This window comes from Lepus europaeus, chromosome 17, assembly GCF_033115175.1.
Source record: "Lepus europaeus isolate LE1 chromosome 17, mLepTim1.pri, whole genome shotgun sequence".
In the NCBI taxonomy this organism is placed as follows: domain Eukaryota; kingdom Metazoa; phylum Chordata; class Mammalia; order Lagomorpha; family Leporidae; genus Lepus; species Lepus europaeus.
Window position 1 is genome coordinate 13,447,043 of NC_084843.1, and position 19,290 is coordinate 13,466,332.

At 52.3% G+C, this 19,290-nt stretch overlaps 1 protein-coding gene across 1 annotated transcript; it reads right to left on the reverse strand.

Annotated features, from left to right (window-relative positions):
* Positions 1 to 227: 227 nt before the first annotated feature.
* On the reverse strand, positions 228 to 18,937 carry LOC133775882 (pancreatic lipase-related protein 2-like). The gene is made up of 12 exons (XM_062214393.1): positions 18,874 to 18,937; positions 16,398 to 16,552; positions 15,011 to 15,136; positions 14,075 to 14,209; positions 13,513 to 13,624; positions 12,107 to 12,226; positions 10,527 to 10,646; positions 8,535 to 8,653; positions 6,799 to 6,928; positions 4,745 to 4,856; positions 2,737 to 2,904; positions 228 to 330 (listed from the first exon to the last, which is right to left on the reverse strand). The coding sequence occupies exons 1-12, from the start codon at positions 18,920 to 18,922 to the stop codon at positions 267 to 269; spliced, it is 1,410 nt and encodes a 469-aa protein (XP_062070377.1). The 5' UTR covers positions 18,923 to 18,937; the 3' UTR covers positions 228 to 266.
* Positions 18,938 to 19,290: the final 353 nt, after the last annotated feature.

Genomic DNA, 19,290 nt, shown 5'->3' on the forward strand with positions numbered 1-19,290 from the left:
ACAACAGAGACCTTTTCAAGTAGGACAGAACTTCCTGTCTAAAGGAGTTAGCACAGATCACACCAAGTGCTCTGCAAGAGATGGTGGCAGAGATGGGTGGGTAGGAAGGTCCAAGCTTTACCTGTGGCGGACTGGATTCCAGACTCAATAGTCAGGTGCAGAAATGTGCCCGCGGAACATGGAGACTGTCACACAAACACCCCCCTCTCACACGGAGTGCAGTAAAACCTTTATTATCGCAAAGGGCCAGGAGCCACGCCGCGTGTCTAACAAGGGTACAGGGATTGTAAGACGTCTTCCTGCACTGTGTCGCTGCTGCAGAAGTGGTACCTGGGGGCGAGAGCATCTTTAGCAGGAGCCCTCTGCTGGTAGCAAGGTGAATTCAGATGAGCAAGCAGTACCCAGCCCGCCCGGCTTCAGCTCCTGCGACACCAGGCAGGGTCTAGGAGATTCTAAGGGAACCTGCCCAAAGCACACCTTCTCTCCTTGGGGGCTCTTGATGGGCTGACAGCGAATCAGCCACATCAAACCATGCTGTACCAAACCAAGGAGAGGAGGTCCTTTCAAGGCCATAGTTACCTTATGATCCAGCAGTTCTACTTCTAGGTATGTACTCGAGAGGATGAAACCAGGGTCCCATATAAAAATGTGTACATGAATGTTCCTAGCAAAATGATTCCTAATATCCCTAAAGTGGAAACAACTCAAATGTCCATCCATTGATACTTGAATAAAATGTGGCCCATCCATATCACAGAATATTATTTGGCACTGAAAGAGTGATGTCGTAACACATGCTGTGTGGATGAACCTTGAAAATATTATGCAAAGTAAAGAAGAGAGTGACAGCGGAGACAGAAAGGGGAGTGGAGGCACAGACTGGGGGAAAGGGATGTGTGGATTTGGCGTCACGGCTGATGGGTATGGGCTTTTTTTTTTTTTTTTTTTTTTTTTGACAGGCAGAGTTAGACAGTGAGAGAGAGAGGACAGAGAGAAAGGTTTTCCTTCCGTTGGTTCAGTTGGTTCACTCCCCAAATGGCCGCTACAGCCGGCGCTGTGCCGATCTGAAGCCAGGAGCCAGGTGCTTCTTCCAAGTCTCCCATGTGGGTGCAGGGCCCAAGCACTTGGGCCATCCTCCACTGCCTTCCCGAGCCACAGCAGAGAGCTGGACTGGAAGAGGAGCAACCGGGACAGAATCCGGCGCCCCGACTGGGACTAGAACCTGGGGTGCCGGCGCCGCAGGCAGAGGATTAGCCTAGTGAGCTGTGGCACCGGCTGGGTATGGGCTTTCTTTTGGGGGCAATGAGAGCATTCTAAAATTGGTTGTGGTGATGACTGTACAACTGTGAGTATAAAAGCCACTGAATTACACACTTCATGTGGGTGAATTGTATGGCAGAAACTATATGTCAATAAAGCTGTGTATTTCAAAAAAACCATTGAGGGTTATCAGTGCTGAGGGGGTGGAGGCTGGTCAGGCTGGGGCAAGCATCCAGGTGAGAGACGAAGGGCACTGCCGGCCTCCCTGTGCCTTGTAGGTGGTTTTGGCCAATGGGATGGTGTGGCCCAGGCAGTCCCCAGTTGGGGCTTAGCCTCAGAGTGTAGCTGGTGAGGAAGGAGCCTCATGTGGGGCAGGGAATTTGGTGTTTGGGATATGTGGGATGTGAACTACATTGTATTTAAACAGGAACTCCACCCCCACCGAAATACTGAGATCTCGCATTCCCACCGGGCCTTGCACCACCAGTCCTCATGGATCCTCAGCGCCCATGTGGCTGTGTAAGCTGAGGGCCCAGGGGAGAGAGACAAGGGCTGGACTGGACATCAGGAGACCTGGGTCCTAGCCCTAGCTGGGCCTCATACTTACACTTGAGTACACGAAGCATTGGCTAGCCACCTGGGACACCTGACCCTGCTGTCACACACTGCAGAATCAGGACCAGTGCCTCTTCTATGCCAGCAAAGCTAATCATCCAGCCGAGCAAAGCCTTGGTGTGTATTTTTGAAAACGCTTTGAAGTCCAATATTTTCCCTTTCAGCTTCCCTCCTTGTCTTACAATGAGAGCAGTTGAGAGCTGACATCTATGATTCCTTTAAACTCCAACATGCCATCAAACTTTCTGATTTTCCTTTTAAATAGTCCTGGTTTCTTCCCATATACTAAAGAGCTATGTTCTCCCTCCTCCCAGCAAGTGAGATTCTATTCCCTCGGAATGAGGAAGGCTTGCCACTACGAGCTGGATTCCCAACACAGTTTTTATCCCTCTCATGCCATAGCTACCTTTCTGACTGCAGCACAGTTGAAATCAGCTCACAGATTTCTCCCAGGTATTTCCCAAGTATTTTCCTTATTGTTTGAGATAAATTAATTTGCCCGATCCTTAAATCTATGCCTTGCATTCCATGCCCTGGGTTTGATTTTTCAAAGTCAGCCAGGCAGATGGACGTAGAGTTGAGATGAATAGCTTGGGTAGATGAATGGGTGGACAGGAAGCTGGTAGGATGGCTGAATGGGCAGAGGATGAGGAGACACAGGCCGGGTGAGTGGGCGCATGAGTAAGGGGACGGGTAAGTGGTTAGTGGGATGCACAGCCAAGGATGGAGGGGTGGATAGAAAGCAGATGAATGGATGCTTAGCTGGGCATGTAGATGGGGAGGTGAGTGACTGCATGGATGGACGTCAACATGGACAGACTGACACAGGAGGGAATCAGAATTAGAGTAAGAGGCACGCACTCAGTTCCGTGTTCTCCGCTTTGCACCGTGACTTGCGAAGCCCCCAGTCTGGGGCTGAGAAGATTTATCACGTGGTTGTTCCAGAGGAATTTGACCTTCTGAACTTCCCCAACATCGAGGTCCACGTCGATGGCACGAACATGGCTTGCCTCGGGTTTGAGGGATCCTCTGGAAATATAGACGTAAACTGTTTTATCAGGGATGGGTATCTGGTGCAGTGGTTAAGACGCTGCTGGGATGCCCATATTGAGTGCCTGGGTTCAAGTCCTGGATCCGCTTCCAATCCAGCTTCCTGCAAAGGGGCACCCTGGGAGACAGCAAGTGATGGCTGAAGTATTTGGGTCGTTGCCACCCACATGGGAGACCCTGGTTGAGTTTCTGGCTCCTGGCTTTGGCCTGATCCAGCCCTGGCTGTTGTGAGCATCTGAGGAGTGGATCAGTGACTGGAAGATCTCTATCTCTAAATAAAATCAAATAATAAAATCAAATAAAATAAACAAAATTTCACAAACATGGTATATCAGCTGGATGCATGACTACAGAGGATGAGAGCAATCTGCTGGTTTTCCAAATGATGGCAGCTGTTGTGTTTTTGCAAAGAGCTGCAATGACTTCATATATGTCCAGAGGCCGCCCAAACACCAATGGTTTTGTGAAGAAGCCACATTTAAAAATTTAGACCCCAGGTTTGTGCCTGGAGAAAGGCAAATTATTTGAGGTGGCATATTAATCCTAAAGTTCACTTATGGAACCAAGTGCCCATGTCATATTTATTTATTTATTTATTTATTTTATTTATTTTTTTTTTACAGGCAGAGTGGACAGTGAGAGAGAGAGACAGAGAGAAAGGTCTTCCTTTTTGCCGTTGGTTCACCCTCCAATGGCCGCCGCGGTAGGCGCGCTGCGGCCGGCGCACCGCGCCGATCCGATGGCAGGAGCCAGGTGCTTCTCCTGGTCTCCCATGGGGTGCAGGGCCCAAGCACTTGGGCCATCCTCCACTGCACTCCCTGGCCACAGCAGAGAGCTGGCCTGGAAGAGGGGCAACCGGGACAGGATCGGTGCCCCGACCGGGACTAGAACCCGGTGTGCCGGCGCCGCAAGGCGGAGGATTAGCTTATTGAGCCGCGGCGCCGGCCCCATGTCATATTTAAATAGGCTCTCATGTAGCACAGGAAATTGCCAAAGAAATTTAAGCTTGAAAAATATTATGTAACAGTTATTGCAAAACCAGAAACCCATTTTACGGTCATGCATTTGTCCAACATACATTTATGAAGCACCTCATAGACCCAGCAAAAGCCAGCTCCCAAGGCCACCACAGCAATGAGGCGCTGGCCCCAGGCTTCACGTTTATCTCCGTGTGTGGGAGGGAGTTTGTGTCAAAAGGGAGGGAGTTGCCATACAAATGTGCCTTGCCTGAAAATTCGATATTCAGTCAGGCGATTGGCATTCCAAAAGGAGGCAGCACAGGATTCATTTAAATAGTGAGTTCCCCGGGGTAAAAAAGTCCCGGCTTGCTGTGCCAGCAACCCATGTGAGCGCCAGTCCAAACCCTGGCTGCTCCACTTCCTATACAGCTCCCTGCTAATGCGCCTGGGAAAGCAGCAAAGGATGGCCCGAGGCCTTGGGCCCCTGCACCCATGAGGGAGACCTGGCTCCTGGCCTTGGCCTGGCCCAGCCCTGGCCATTGTGGCCTTTTGAGGAGTGAACCAGTGGAGGGAAGACCTCTCTCTGTCTCTACCTCTCTCTATAACTCTGCCTTGCAAATAAATAAAATAAAAATCTTTAAAAAAAAATAGTGAGTTTCCCTCTCTCTGGGCCTCACTTCTCTTCCGTGGAAAATGAGATAATTAAACTAGATGCGAAGACTTCCTTTGGGCTCTCACTTTCTAGGACTTGATGGTTCTGTATAACATGAGCCCCAGCTTGTTAAGGTGGTTTATACTCAGTGTTTTATGAATAATCCACTACAGGAAGTATAGTCTTTCTACTTTACTGTGGAACTTACTTGAAAATCTCATACTGCTTGGAGTTTCCATTACTTCCGTACAACGCAATCCTGATGTACCCACTCAGTTTCCTCTTTCCAGACAGTGTGACTGATACCTTGTACCTCCAACCTGGCCAGAGAAACAAGTCAGTCAGGAACTCAGCTTGGTGAGAAAACGACCCCGTGGAAGCATTTTTGTTCCCGGCCCAGAATCCCTTGTAGGGCAAGGGATGGGGGCAATGTGACTCACGTTCCCTTCAGTGGAGCTGGGGCCAAGGAGTTCCGGACCCCAGGGAAGGGGGTGTGGGGACTCGGAGGGGAGTGGGTTTAGCTCAGCACAGTCTCTTAGGGACCCTGGTACTGCACACCTGGACCCTGATAGGTGCAGGAGGAGATGACCGGAGTGTGTGTCTCCCCCAACCCACCCACCCAACTCATACCTCAGTGGGAGGTCTTAGGAGGTAATACCTTTGAGAGCTGATTGGGTCACAATGAGTGGGCCCCTCATGGACGGGATGAGTGGCTGTATAGGAGTGACTCGAGAGAGCTCGCTCCCCCTCTTCCCTCCACGTGGGAGGGCACAAGAAGCGGGCAGTGTGCACCAGTCCCGGCTGTGCGGACACTCCGAGCTTGGACTTCCAGAGTTGTGAGAAGTAAATTTCTGCTGCCTATAAACCACCAGGCCACGTGTTCTGGTCGAGCAGCCTGCACAGACTTCTGCATTAGGAGCATTGCCTGCTGCTTGACTGCTCGTCTTCCACTTCATGTATCTTCAAGGTTTTCCCTCTTCAGCGCACAGAGCTGTACCCTCCTTTTTTTTTTTATTATTATTTTTATTATTATTTTTTTTTTTATTTTTGACAGGCAGAGTGGACAGTGAGAGAGAGAGAGAGACAGAGAGAAAGGTCTTCCTTTGTCGTTGGTTCACCCTCTAATGGCCGCCACGGTAGCGCGCTGCGGCCGGCGCACCGCGCTGTTCCGATGGCAGGAGCCAGGTGCTTCTCCTGGTCTCCCATGGGGTGCAGGGCCCAAGCACTTGGGCCATCCTCCACTGCACTCCCTGGCCACAGCAGAGAGCTGGCCTGGAAGAGGGGCAACCGGGACAGGATCGGTGCCCCGACCGGGACTAGAACCCGGTGTGCCGGCGCCGCAAGGCGGAGGATTAGCCTGTTGAGCCACGGCGCCGGCCTGTACCCTCCTTTTTAATGGCTATGTATAGTATTTAATCTACAAGACATAGTCATTTACCAAGTGGTGGATATTCCTATTTTCCCATCAGTCTTGGCTATTTGAAGACAACGCTATCCTGCCTGTCCTTGAACAAGCCTTGCTGTGCACACACACAGGTGTTTTTCTACAGTATATTCTGAGAAATGGAATGTCTGGGTTAAAGATATATGTATGTAAGACTCTAGAAGTATTGCCAAGTATTATCTTTGCTGATAAACACTGCAAGGATTACATAAAATACTAGGTGTAAAAATGGCTTTGTAAAGTGTTGTAAACATTTAAAAATTAATTTTAAATTTATGATTTTATTGCTTTTTATTTACCTATTTATACATTTATGGTTAAATATTTTACCTTAATTATTTTAAAATAAATAGCTTTAATAATTTAAAATATCCTTGACAAATGACTGCTCTTCTCTCTAGCCATTATACGATATTGTGTATAGCGAGTGAGTTGATGACTTCCCTATCTGGTATTTTTTACATGAGGAGCTGAGGAAAAGAACACAAGCATGTGTGTAGGTGGGACTAGGATGATAGACAACCATCACTTTGGGGCCTCCTTGACTGACAAGGACTTTGCCCTCTTCTTCCAATAGACGTGGGTAGACATGTGACCAAGCCTGGCCAGCCATTGTGCTTTGCCCTGCTGCTCAGGATTATTGGCTCAAGCGCTGAATGTGAGGCTCCGAACAAAGGGCGTTCTACTGTCTTTACCTTATAGCTTCCGGGGGTTGTAGTGGAGTTTCTGTCCACTACCCAGGGTTCTGACTGATAAGACTCCTACACATTTTAAACCTTCTTGCAAGAATTTTTAAGTAAGTAAAAATAGAAACTTACGTGTGAAGTTGCCACTACTTCCTGTGTTCAGAAAAAAGGTTTGCCCCACAGCACTAGTTTTGCCCTGAAATTGGTCAGCATAGTGCCCCATTTTTGGGCATCCTTCATCCGGACAAGGAAAACAGCCATTCTAGTGGGGGAAACAACCCATAATTTGTCTGTTAGGGGTGCGCCTTTGGCTCACCCCATCCATCCTCTCATCTACCCATCCAACCACCCACGTACCACTCCATCGCCCACCCATCTTCTTATCCACCCTCTGTCCCTCCACTGACTCATGCATTCTCCCACCCCACTGATTCACACATTCACGCATTCGTCCTGAGAATCGTGCAGAGAACTTCGCTAGGCCCTGCAGACTACCCACAAAAGCGCCTGGGAGACTTAGAGCGTGGTCGGAGTGACGAGTCATTTACAGGAAGCAGTAAAATTAAAATATGAAAGTGGAAGGCAAGACAATGTCTCTTGGAAGAAGTGAATGGGTTGGAAAATGAGTTATTTCTAAAGAGAAGAAGGGATAATTTATGACCATTTTCACTTTAATGTGAGTTATTTCTCCAGACTACTTGATATTTCGCTCCTCACTAATGGTCATTCATTACTGGGCCTGGAGGGGGCAATCAGACGGGCACTTACGGCACAGCACCAGCTGCCCTCTGCTTTTCGAGGGCATGGCGTGCAGAGTATTTTGCAATTTGGGAAGCACGTGACAAGCTCTGGAGGCCACAATGTGATGCCTGCACCAATCAAAATTAGCCTTGCAAGGCTACTCACTGCACACTCACAGACCCCAGCATCAAACCAGATGTTCTTGAGACCTTAATTTAACTCAAGGTAAAAATTAGCTTTGAATGCAAAAATGTGAATTTAACATATTTTTATAGTGAAAAAAACTTTAAAGTATCAAAATTTTGCAACTCCCATTATAATAGCTGCTTCAGGTTAGGATCATCAACAGAAACTCAAACCTTTGACTGGGTTTATCGTTGGGGGACAATATCAGTATCACCTAATAGAGAACTTAGAGGAAGCAGTACTTTTATGATGGATAAATCTGGTAGATACTCCCTTAACCAAGATCAAAATTTATGACATCAGGGGCTGGTACTGTGGCATAACAGGTAAAGCCGCTGCCTGCAGTGCCGGCATCCCATATGGGTGCCAGTTCAAGACCTGGCTGCTCCACTTCCAGTCCACCTGTCTGTTGTGGCCTAGGAAAGCAGTAGAAGATGGCCCAAGTGCTTGGGCCCCTACACCTGTGTGGAAGACTTGGAAGAAACTCCTGGCTCCTGGCTTCAGATCAGCCCAGCTCTGGCTGTTGCGGCCATTTGGGGAGTGAACCAAAGAATGGAAGATCTCTCTTTGACTCTGCAACTCTGCTTTTCAAATAAGTAAATAAATCTTAAAAAAATTTATAACATCAAACGATGGACAAAATTTCATTAAATGAATGACTTGTGGCTATGATGATCTGAGAAGGGCCTAAGGTCATCCACTGAATTACAACAAAGTCACCAGTTTCCAGGTGTGGGGTAGTCGACCAAGCACCTGACCTGGATCCCCACAACTGGCAATGTCCCAGACGACCAAGAAAGAAATGGAACATCGTTCTAGATTAAAGGAGACTAAAGTGACAAGATCATTAATGCAATGCTGGAAAAGAAGGAATGGGAAGGCAGGAAGGCAGGAAGGCAGGCAGGCCCCCAGCGTCCCCCCAGGCCCCTCGTGGGACCCACCTCCTCGAACTCCTCGTAGGAGGCGCAGGGGTAGCCCAGGAAGCCGTCGGCCCGGAGGATGCTGCTCGCGTAGTACTTGTGGCTGCGGAGGTGGTTGCAAGCTGCAAAGTTGCGGGTTCCTGGGACGGCAGAGACGAGAGGGGCTCAGGGGAGGCCTTCCTTCCCCTTTGAAGTGAGCAAGTGAGGGGTCATCTCCCCATTTCAGCGAGGGGCGCCAGCACCCTGAACATGCTGGGGCCTTTGCCGAAGGCTGGGCCACTGCTGAGGAGCTACGAGTGCTAACAAGCATGTGTGTCCGGGGCTCCAGGGCCAGGTGTGCAACATGAATGAGTGAATGAGGAGACCTGGAGGCCGGGAGGCCGGGACTGGAACAGAGACACAGAGACACAGAGAGGAGAGAGATGGAAAGGAAGACAGCAACCTAGAGTACACACACACACACACACACGGAGAGAGACTCAAGAAAGATAATAGTAGCTTTAATAACGCTTGTAAAAGACAGCCAGAAGAGAGGATTTGGAATGTTTTCATTGCACGGAGATAAGGGTTTGGGGAAGCAGATGGGTTTACTCTGAACATAAACGATGGACATGTGCATTGAGATACCTCATGGCACCCAAAAATACATGCAAGTTTGTATGTATCAGTTAAACATTTAAAAATTAAAAAGATAGTAATAGCTTTTAAAAATACAGACATCTATCTATCCTTTCTCTCTCTCTCTCTCTCTCTCTCTCTCTCTCTCACTCTCTCTCTGTTATCTATCATCCATCTGCCTATCTGCCTAGAGACAGAGAGCCTGAGAAGGGAGCAGTAGCTTCCAAAGGGTCCCTTCCCGGCCCAGCCAGCTGTTGTAGGTTAGGGGCCCAGACTGCTCTGTCTTCTGAGTTTTTCGAGAAGGGAGAATCTTGACTTTTTCATGGAAATCTCCTCACGCTTCCATGATTGCAGGGCACCCCCATTTCCCAAATGGCCACTGTACAGGCTCCTCAGATGCACCGTGGGTTGCATCTCACCCGTGGCAGGGGGACCTCCCGGCCACATGGCACAGGCCTTCCCCAGACTGAGACCCAGGCTGAGCAGCCGCTGCTCCTGGATGCTGGCTGTTGTTTTCTTGACTCTGCTCTTTGACATACAGCATGTGGACTATTAACAAGTCAACACCAACCACTCAACCCAACTGGATGTAACAGAGTGGCTTTGAGCTAGGACCTGAGCAGGGAGCTAGGAGGGCTGGGATGCTGGAGCCATAGTCTTTAGCCTTGGGGAACTCCAAGTACAGAAAAATCAAGACAAATCAAGTGATCAGAGACCCAAGCTTCCCTTTCTAGGGGAGACGGAAGCCTGGTCTCAGGGGAGGAGCAACAGGAATGGCCACAGGCAAAGGCCTGGTGCTGTGGAGTCACCCGATGTTGGGGACCCAGCCCCCACCCTTTCAGAGGATCAGAAACATACACAGCTGCTGGGAGCCACTGGGGGGTCCCCCAGATCACCAGGCGTCCTCCTCCCACACGCACACCCCACACCCACAGAGCAGCCGGCTTTCTTTCCACCAGCTCAGTCTCCTTCCATTCCGAGGGTCTCACAACAGCCGACAGCCACAAGGTCAAAGCCCTTCAGCTCTTTGCTTTTGCCTGTGGTTCTTCAAGTAGTGCTGAAGGCAGGATGGGTGACCACAGCCAGAGCTGGGAATGGCCTATGTGTGAGTCCCTCGTCCCAGCTTTCTGACTGTGAAGGGAGACAGCCCAGGCTGGGGCCAAAGCCGAGATTTGTAGTCAGAAATCGGGCTTAAATTTGGGCCAGGTTTAGACAACTCTGTAACCCTTGTGATGTTCAGTTTTGGCATCTGGAAAATGGGGCCAGAGTACCATCTCCTAGCACCACTGGGAAAATACCTGGATCAGAAAGCACGCTTTGTAAATGGTGACAAACTCGGCCACATGTTCTGCTTCCCCCACACAGAGCAGGTGCCGTGTGCTTCAGTGGTCTTACCTTCCCAGATCCCATCTATATCAATGATGGTGGAAAGGAGATTTTTCTCACATCCAGGCATGTGCCTTCCGCCATTTGGAAAGAAATCCAGATGGCCGACCTTTTGGCTCATTCCAAAACCTGAAACGTGTGACACAGAGGTGAGCAGGCAGGGCAGTAAGTGGTCTCCAAGTTAGATCAGGGACACAGGGAGGCGTTCGACTCATTCCAACCTGAGTGAGAGCCTTCTTGGCAGAGTCTTCCCAGCCCCACCTCCAGCTCTGCAGGAGGTTCTCAGAGGTGGGTGCTTGGCAAGGCAAGGAGGGAGGAGAGGAGGGGGAGAGCAGGCTCTGGGTGACCGTGCACCCTATATTTGTGTGTGTGTCTTGTCTGCCTTGGGGAGCCCTGGACAATACTGTTATGCTCTGGTACTGTTGCGCACCAGTTGGCACATATCAGGGCTGGTACTACTTGTATTACGTGATCCATTTTAACCATTGACTTCTATGTTACAAGATAAGTATTGTCAACCATAGCACAATGGCTAGGAGCTTTGGTTTCGAGGTACACAGGGATATGATCAAGTCCTGGTTCTTCTTACAGACGACTACCTAACCTCACTGAGCCTCCACTCGTCAGCTGGGAAAAGCTGACGACTTTGTAGGGCTTCACAGGATGAATGAGCTGATGTTTACAACGTGTTCAGAATAGCACGTGCTCAACACCCCGATAGCACCATCATCATCCTCATGAACATACAGCGCTCTGGCAAGTCTCATGGGGCTTTATATACAAAAAAGTTGAAAAGAGAACTGAATTAAGAAGAATTAAATGGTGGGCTGTATTTGGTCTCCAATAAGACAAACTGTAACCAAAGCTTTAACAAAAGAAGAAAAAAGTTCAAAAATTGACTTTGTCATCTGCAAAAACAGGTCGAATATCAGTAAGAAATGCATCTGTTGGGGCTGGCGCTGTGGTGTAGCTGGCGCTGTGGTGTAGCCTTCAGTGCTGGCATCCCACATGGGCACTGGTTCAAGTCCCAGCTGCTCCACTTCCGATCCAGCTCTCTGCTGTGGCCTGGGAAAGCAATGGAAGACGGCCCAAGTCCTTGGGCCCCTGTACCCACGTGGGATACTTGGAAGAAGCTCCTGGCTCCTGGCTTTGGATTGGTACTGCTCCGGCCATTGCGGCCATCTGGGGAGTGAACCAGCGGATGGAAGACCTCTCTCTCTGTCTCTGCCTCTCTCTGTAACGCTATCTTTCAAATAAATAAAATAAATCTTAAAAAAAAAAAAAAGAAATGCTTCTGCCACTTTGGATACTGAGAGAGCAGGGAGGGAGGTGGGGTTGAAGACAGTCACAGCCTTCCATAGGCTCCAGATGGGTCTCCTGTCCTTGGGGTCACAGGCTCCTACCACCAGCCCTGTGGTTGGCACCCACTTCAACTGATGCCCAAGGCACTCCTGCAGTTCCTGATTTTGAAAGGCCCCCTGCAGTGTGTGTGTGTGTGTGCATGCGTGTGTGCGTGCACCCACATGTGTCTGTGTATGACGCCTGGACCCAATGGCATCAGTCCCAGGAGGCAGGACCGAGGAGCTCACCTAGGAACGGGATGATGGGCGCCGTGTCCGTGTGAATCACGTCCACAAAAACGGCATCGGATGGGTCCAGCCGCACCTCCTCGGGTGCTCCCTGGAAGCAGGGCTCTGCAGGATCCAGCCCTGAAAGGGAGGAGGCGGACAGGCTGCACGCCAAGAAAAACAGATCCAAACCCCATACCCGCAAACGGAGCAGGAGGAATCCTGGTCAAAAGCTGTGGTTAGGGAATTGGGTCTTCTTCAGAGAAAGGGAGAGAGAGAGAGAGAGAGGCAGGAATGGGGATAATGGCTTTCCGGAAACATCCAGAAACCCCCAGTGCCTGCTCCTTTTCTCCCACACACGTACTACCATTCGGCCATTGCCCTCAGGGACTGCAAACTCCCTGGCCACGCCCAGCTGCTCCCGGCCCTGAGGCCCACACCTCTATTCCTCTGTGCCTTCGCTCATGCTGTTCCCCAGCCTGCTGCACCCTTCCCCACACTCTTCTAACACCAAGCTCAAGTACTTTCTCCTGGAGGGAAATCTAACTCCCCTTCCTCAGCACCCCTGCCCCCCCTCTGCACAGGCGGATTTTGCACCTGTTCATTCTGCTTTGCTCTGTGTCACCCACTTAGCTGTCTGCCTCCCAGGCTGGATCAGGGGTCTCTGGCAGCAGGAGCAGCAGAGGGTGGGAGCACGACACCCAGTGACCCACATCCCCGCCCTGCTTCTGCCCAAGGTCAAACACCTGTCTCCTCTGGCCTCGGTTCCCATCCAGAAAATGGGAATAAACAACCTACCTCTCAAGGTTATTGTGCGAACCCCATGAAAAGATGTACAAGAAACTCCCCCATGGAGACAATCGCCCCCCCATCTCCTCCCCCAGTGCACAGAGGACACCGTGACAGAGTCCAGCCGCGTGTCCGAGTCACCTCCCAATTGGCTGTACAAAATGGCTGTCTAGGTCCAGTGTGCATTCATTCTACCAAGTGATTCATTCATTCACTACTTCCTGGGCGCCTCCTGGGTGGCGGCACTCAGCGGCCAGTTTCATTTTCTGCCTGTGCCTGGCACAGCAGAGACAGCAACAAATCTTTGTGAACTGGCTAATTAAATCAATCTCTCTCTCTCTCATACTCTAGCAACAATATCCCTGAAGTCATGGATTTCGAGTGATACTTAATTTTTTTCTTTATAAATATATTCTCTTTCTTTATCGGTGTATTTTTATTTATAATCATCTATTTTCTGATACACATTACAATCACGGACAGTTATTTTTAATGAAGCGAGGGCATGGCCGTCAGCTCCTGGAGAACCCGTGGGGGGCGCCCTTGGCCGCGGGAAGTGCCCGGCTCCAGGTCCAGGTCGCCGCTGCTCTGCGCGCGCCCCACGTCTTGGACCCGGGCCCGGGCCCCGCGACCCCTACCTGTGATCCTGCCCACGAGGCCCCCCAGCCTCCTGCCCGCTTCCGCGGCCGCGTGCGCGCCCAGGCTGTGGCCGATGAGGTGCACGTCGTCGGGGCTGTACCCCAGCTCGGTCTGCGGAGGGAAGGCGCGTCAGGCCCCGCACGTGGGGCCGTGGACTGCGCGCAGGACCCGGGCTGGACACGCGGGAGGAGCCGACCCCCACCAGCTCTGCGTCCCGCGGACCGGCTCGTGCGCGGGGCAACAGTGCTGACCAGCGGCCGCCGCGCCAACTGCAGGTGCCCGCGCGGGCCGGAAGTGCACCTGCGCCGCCCGCCGCCGCCTCCCCACCCTGACCCTGGCGCTGGTGGAGACATCTCGGCAGGGAACGCTAGGCAGCCTGAATGCTGTCCCAGGGCAGCCCTGGAGGGGACCTGGCGCCTTCCCCCTCGGCAAAGGCACAGGGTGGCAGTGTTCTCTCAGGAAGGGCCCAGCTGATTCGTAGCTGCTCTCTGCCCGCCGGTGCCCAGGCTGCCCCAGCCTCTGCCCCCTCGCCCTCAGGACGTGGCCCAGGCAGGGTTTTACCGACAGCACGCGGACCAAGAACGCGATCTCCGCCCCGACCACGCGCGTGTTGTGGGCGGCCTGGGTGTAGGCCGTCTGCGCCCCGCGCCTCCAGTCCACGCAGATGCAGTTGACCGCCTCCACTTGAAACATTTTCTAGGGGGGACAAGCGCGAGGCAGAGGGACCCACTTGTAACAGCCGCAGAGATGGAAGTTCACGCCCACCACCCACTCCGCCACGGAGCTTTAACATTCCTTAACCGGTCATAACTTAATCCTCACTGCGATGCTGCGACCTGGGTACACTCAGGGCTGCTTAAGAGGCGTGGAAACTGAGGCCTGGCAAGCGTGTGCGTTTCGGGTCTCACAGACGGTTATGGGCACAGCCAGGTGGTACAGGTCAAACTACTACCCAACCCCTGTAACACTGTTTGTCAGTTGCACGAGTCCTACCTCCAGTGCTCAGAAACCACACACCCAGCGGCTCCTGGTTTGCACAGAGCAGATGATGAACCTTTGCACCATAGCAGAATATTCTATTTTATAGGGGGGCAAGGATTTTCTATCAACTGTTAGGTAGCTTTCCGAGGTCTGCACTCGGAGCCTCTCGGAGCAGCCTCGGAGGAGTCGGTTGGCTAGAATTCAGTGGGAGGGAGAATTTGGCAATGGATGTCCTTGAGAACCAGGCTTTCCTTGGCCGTGTTAGGAAGGACCTGTCTCTCTCGGGAGTGTTTCCCTTCCCCGTCCCGAGAACAACAGAGGTGCAAATTTGAACCCGGGTGCTAGGTGCTGGCCTCAGCGGGGTGTGGCCAGGGGAGGAGGGGGGCCTGCCCTGCACGTGTCCATAGGTGCTGGCCTCAGCGGGGTGTGGCCAGGGGAGGAGGGGGCCCTGCCCTGCACGTGTCCATAGGTGCTGATCTCAGCAGGGAGTGGCCAGGGGAGGAGGGGACGCCCTACCTTGCACATGTCCAGCAGCCAGCTCTCGTCGCCCTTGTCTATGAAGCCATGGATAATGAAGCGAGTCTTGCGGTCCATGTGGAAGTTTGAAGCCGCGATGGTGGCTGGGTTCATGGCAGTGATCAGCTGCATTAATTAGAGAAGGTGAATTACAGTGTTGGCCTTTCTGAGCCACGGGCCTGTTTGAGTGAGTCCCAGAAAGACTGAGACCACATACTCGACTGGCTGGAGGCTGGCACAGTCTGGAAGGAGTTCCTGACCTGGAGTTGTGGGGAGAATCTAGAAAGTCCAAGTTCATGTCCTTTCCGTATCCATTACCCTCTACCTGAAATCTATGAATCATGAAATTAAACAACCCTAGAATAAAAGTTACAGGAATTTTCAAGTCACATTAGAGTTGTGGCAGATACCTCAAAATGTCATTTATACTCGAGGATGATCTTAAGGAACACTAGTTATTACACTGACCCCTAGACTTGTTAGTGAGATAACAAAGCAGCACATATTATCGCATATCTATAATTTTTATATTTTATAGACTTATATTGTGATAGCTGTTTTTCAATATAAGTGGTTTCCTTTATAATCGAGTAGATTTTATTTTACGCATTTGAAACCACTGTGCGGAGAAGGGGTCCGCAGACTTCCCCAGGTGGCCAAGGAGGTCCCTGGCACAGCATCCTTACGCCCAAAGCCTGTGACCTGAAAGGCGGCTCAGCTCTGTGCGGCTGGGAGGCATTGGAACAGCCCCATAGTCCCTTCAGTCCCACTGGCCTGCTCAGGCCCCTGCAGCAGCCACTGCGGACGGGATGCCAGAGAAAGATCACGTGATAAAAACTGGTCTTAGCCTAGTGGTTGAGACGCCTGTGTCCCACATCAGAGTGTCTGGGGACAGCACAGGGCTCTGGCTCCGGCTCCAGCTTCCTGTCCATGCAGAGTCTGGAAGGCAGCAGCGGTGGCTCAAGTGGTTGGGTCCCTGCCACACACCTGGGAGACCTGGAGTGAGTTCACTGCCTCTGGCTTTGGTCCCAGCCCCCCAGCCCAGCTCTGACCCTGGTGAGCATTTAGGGAATGCACCAGGGGATGAGTTCTGACTACCTCTCTGTTTGTCTCTTTCTCTGTCTCTTTGCTTTCCAAATAAAAAGTTTTTTTAAACAACTATATAAGAATCATGTCCAGGCAGACATTCTGGGCTGGGGAGGCTGAGTGGGAAACTCACAGCACCCAGGGGTTTATGGTCCCAAGAGCTCAGATGGACCTAGGCTAACAGCAGTGAGAGCATCGTCAGGAAAGTTCCAAGTCAGTGCACTATGGCCCAGACAGCCCTGGAAGTTTCCAGCACGGGTCCATGACCACCCACCATCCCTCCCTCCCCGGCTGCTCTTACTTGGAAGTTGTTGGGGTTTTCATTTGTGTACAGATGGAAACGGGTGCTGATGTCCTCGGGGGCCCAGGGGAATATTCTTAAAGGCCTCTGGATGATCCCCGTCCATGGTTCTTCATCGGAAAAGCAGCCAAGAGGTGCGTAGCAGACCTCTCTCCCTGGAGCAGGGGAGCCACCAACAGGACACGTGAGGTTCTGGAGAGGAGCCGTGCCCCATCTCTGCAGGGGGCCCAGGCATGGCTGAAGCCGTGGGTCTCTCTCTTTGCCATCAGCGACCCCAAGTTTTACGCGACATGAATCACCCAGGGGCTGGGGGCGGATGTGTCTGTTGCACTTAGACATCCCAGGCCCTCCCTTGTAGGTCCTGATTCACAGGGGTCTGGGGCAGGGCCCTGGAAGTGGCAAATTCAGTAAGAATCACCGATCTACAACCTGTTCCTTAAAATCACCTCTTGTGGGAAACTCACAGCAGGCCCTCCGACAGGTCAGATCACCAAACATCAAGTGTTGACCAGACATGTGCCCTGGTCACCCACAGGGGCTCCTCTTTTGTCTTGACATCTGCATTGCATCCAGCATGGGCTGTGTGCACACAGGAAGCCTTCGCTGGTATTTGTCCAACCCGTATATCCGTGCACAGTTTTCCAAATTATTCTCTGCCATTCCAGATTTTCTCTGTTGCCCTTCGTAGGGTAAATTTCTTAAGAACGGAAATGACTTAATTGTGCATCACACTGCAGGTGGGAGGCACTCAGTACACGCAATGGGTGACCCACATAACCATGACTAAGTCTGAGAGTCCCTTCTGTGCCCATGACATAAGTCATATCGTAGGAAAGGATCGCCAGGGTGACGCAATTCAGGTCCAAAGGATTATAATGGGCCTCTCTCAGGATTCCTCAGCTCTTCAAGTGCTGGTGCCAACTATTGGCCACTCATTCAAAAAAATCAATAGTTGATACTTGTTGTTTACCACATGCCAGACACCACGTGGATGCTTTACTGCTGTGTTCTCATTTAAGCCTCCATACATGAGTAAGGGATAGGTATTGCCTCCAGTCTACAGGTGGGGAAGCCAAGGCACAGAGAGACAAAGGAAGCCGCCCAACACCACAGCTAGCAGCAGAGCCAAGACTTGCAAGATCTGAACCCGGGAACTTCAGCTGGGAATGCAGCCGCCAGCCCTGTCCTGAAAGGGAAGAAGTCTACCAAGGAGAACCAGTGACGGCGCTGGTTTGCTCTAGGCCATGGGAAGACTCTCAACAGGGCTCAGAAGTGAGGCAGAAGGAGGCTGGAGCAGCCTCTGCTTCAGGGAGAAGTGGTGGCAGGCTCTGTTGGTGGCCAGAGGGACCTGGGTGCCAGGTTCAGACGCTTTGGTGGGGAGCAGAGATGCATTGGAGGGTGTTGAGCTGTGAGGGTGCGGGGCGGGCTTGTGCTTCCTGGAGGGGGTTTTGGGAGCCAAGGGGAGGTAGCTCAGAAGCAGGAGAGCTGAGAGTGGCCAGGGTGGGTCTGGTGCAGGGTTGGGGGAGGCCAGAGCCCGTTGTGATGGTAAGAACCTAAGCGTTAGGATGGAAACTCAGCAGAGGAGAGGGGGTAAGCGTGAAGGTGGTGAACTGAGCCTGCTTTGGGACAGTGAGCCTGAGGTGTGGTCCCAGCAGGCTTCCTGGGACTCCAGAGAGTCAGAGGTTGGGTCAGAGGGGAGTCCTGAGGAGAGGAGAGGTAGGGAGAGCCTCGACAGTGAGCCTTGGGGGAGCCCCACGTCTGGGCACAAGGAGGCAGCAGATCAGCAAAGGAGACAAAGAGGAGCAGCTGGGCCCCCAAGTTCTGCTGTCACCAGCCAGGTCGTGCTCCACGGCCAGGGCAGAAAGGGAGACCAAGAGGAGGCTGGGATGCCGGAGACAGAGTGGTGAGAGCCAGGGTGCTGAAGGGAGCCCCTGCTGGGCCCCCCGGAGGCCACATCTGCTCCAGCAGGGCTTGGGGGGGTCAAGCCAGGCCACGAGGGATCTGACAGGAGAGGGGGAGAGGCGGCCCTGGTAGGTGAGTGAGTTACACCTGTGAGTGCACCTGTCGGGAGGAGGGGAGACGGGAAGTCAGCAGGCAGGGGCGTCAGGGCAAGGGAGGTTATTTTGGTTTGAAGATAAGTAAAACTCGTCCCTCCTCCGGATGGAGCCGATGGGAGAGACTGAAAAGGGGGAGCGATGGCAATTGCTCAGGTGTGAGACTGCTGGCCGGGCTGTGTGCCGCCTGCAGGAAGAGAGGGCTGGAACAGGGTGCTGCCCGAGAGCCCCCAAGTCCAGCCGCTGCCCGTGTCTGCCCCAGAGTCAGCACTCTGGATGGCAGCGATTGATGTTTTATTAAGTAATCATAATCATAGTCACAATCTTGATCATAATGATTCTTCTCATTGTGCAGCTACCCCGCCCCCCACGCCAGCCCAGACTCCACTTTCTCCCCAGAGGGATGGTGGCAGCATTCTCACCTCTTACTGTAGCCAGCAGGAGAAGGCTGAAGGTCCACCAGGGTCGCATCTGTAGGGATGGCAGCACAGACACACACAGACCCCACGTGCGCAGGCGTGAGGCTTCAGCGACAGAGCCCGGACGGGAGGAGAGGCTGGGAACACACCCAGGACCAGGTAGGACGGAGGACAGGGATCTCCCTCAAAAAGCAGGCAGCACCACCCTAGACCCCTGGGCTCAGGATCTCCCCAGGGTCCCCCTTTCCAGGCCCTGTCCTGTGACAGCCCCGCCAAGTCCCCAGCCAGACAGGGCCAAGACTTACCGCGATGCACTGGAGGGTTTTCTGTCCTCGCACGGTGGCGGCGGCCTTTTATCACCAGGCTTTACCTTCTGGACTCCTTAGAGGAAATGCCAGGGTGGACCAGACAGGGGGCTGC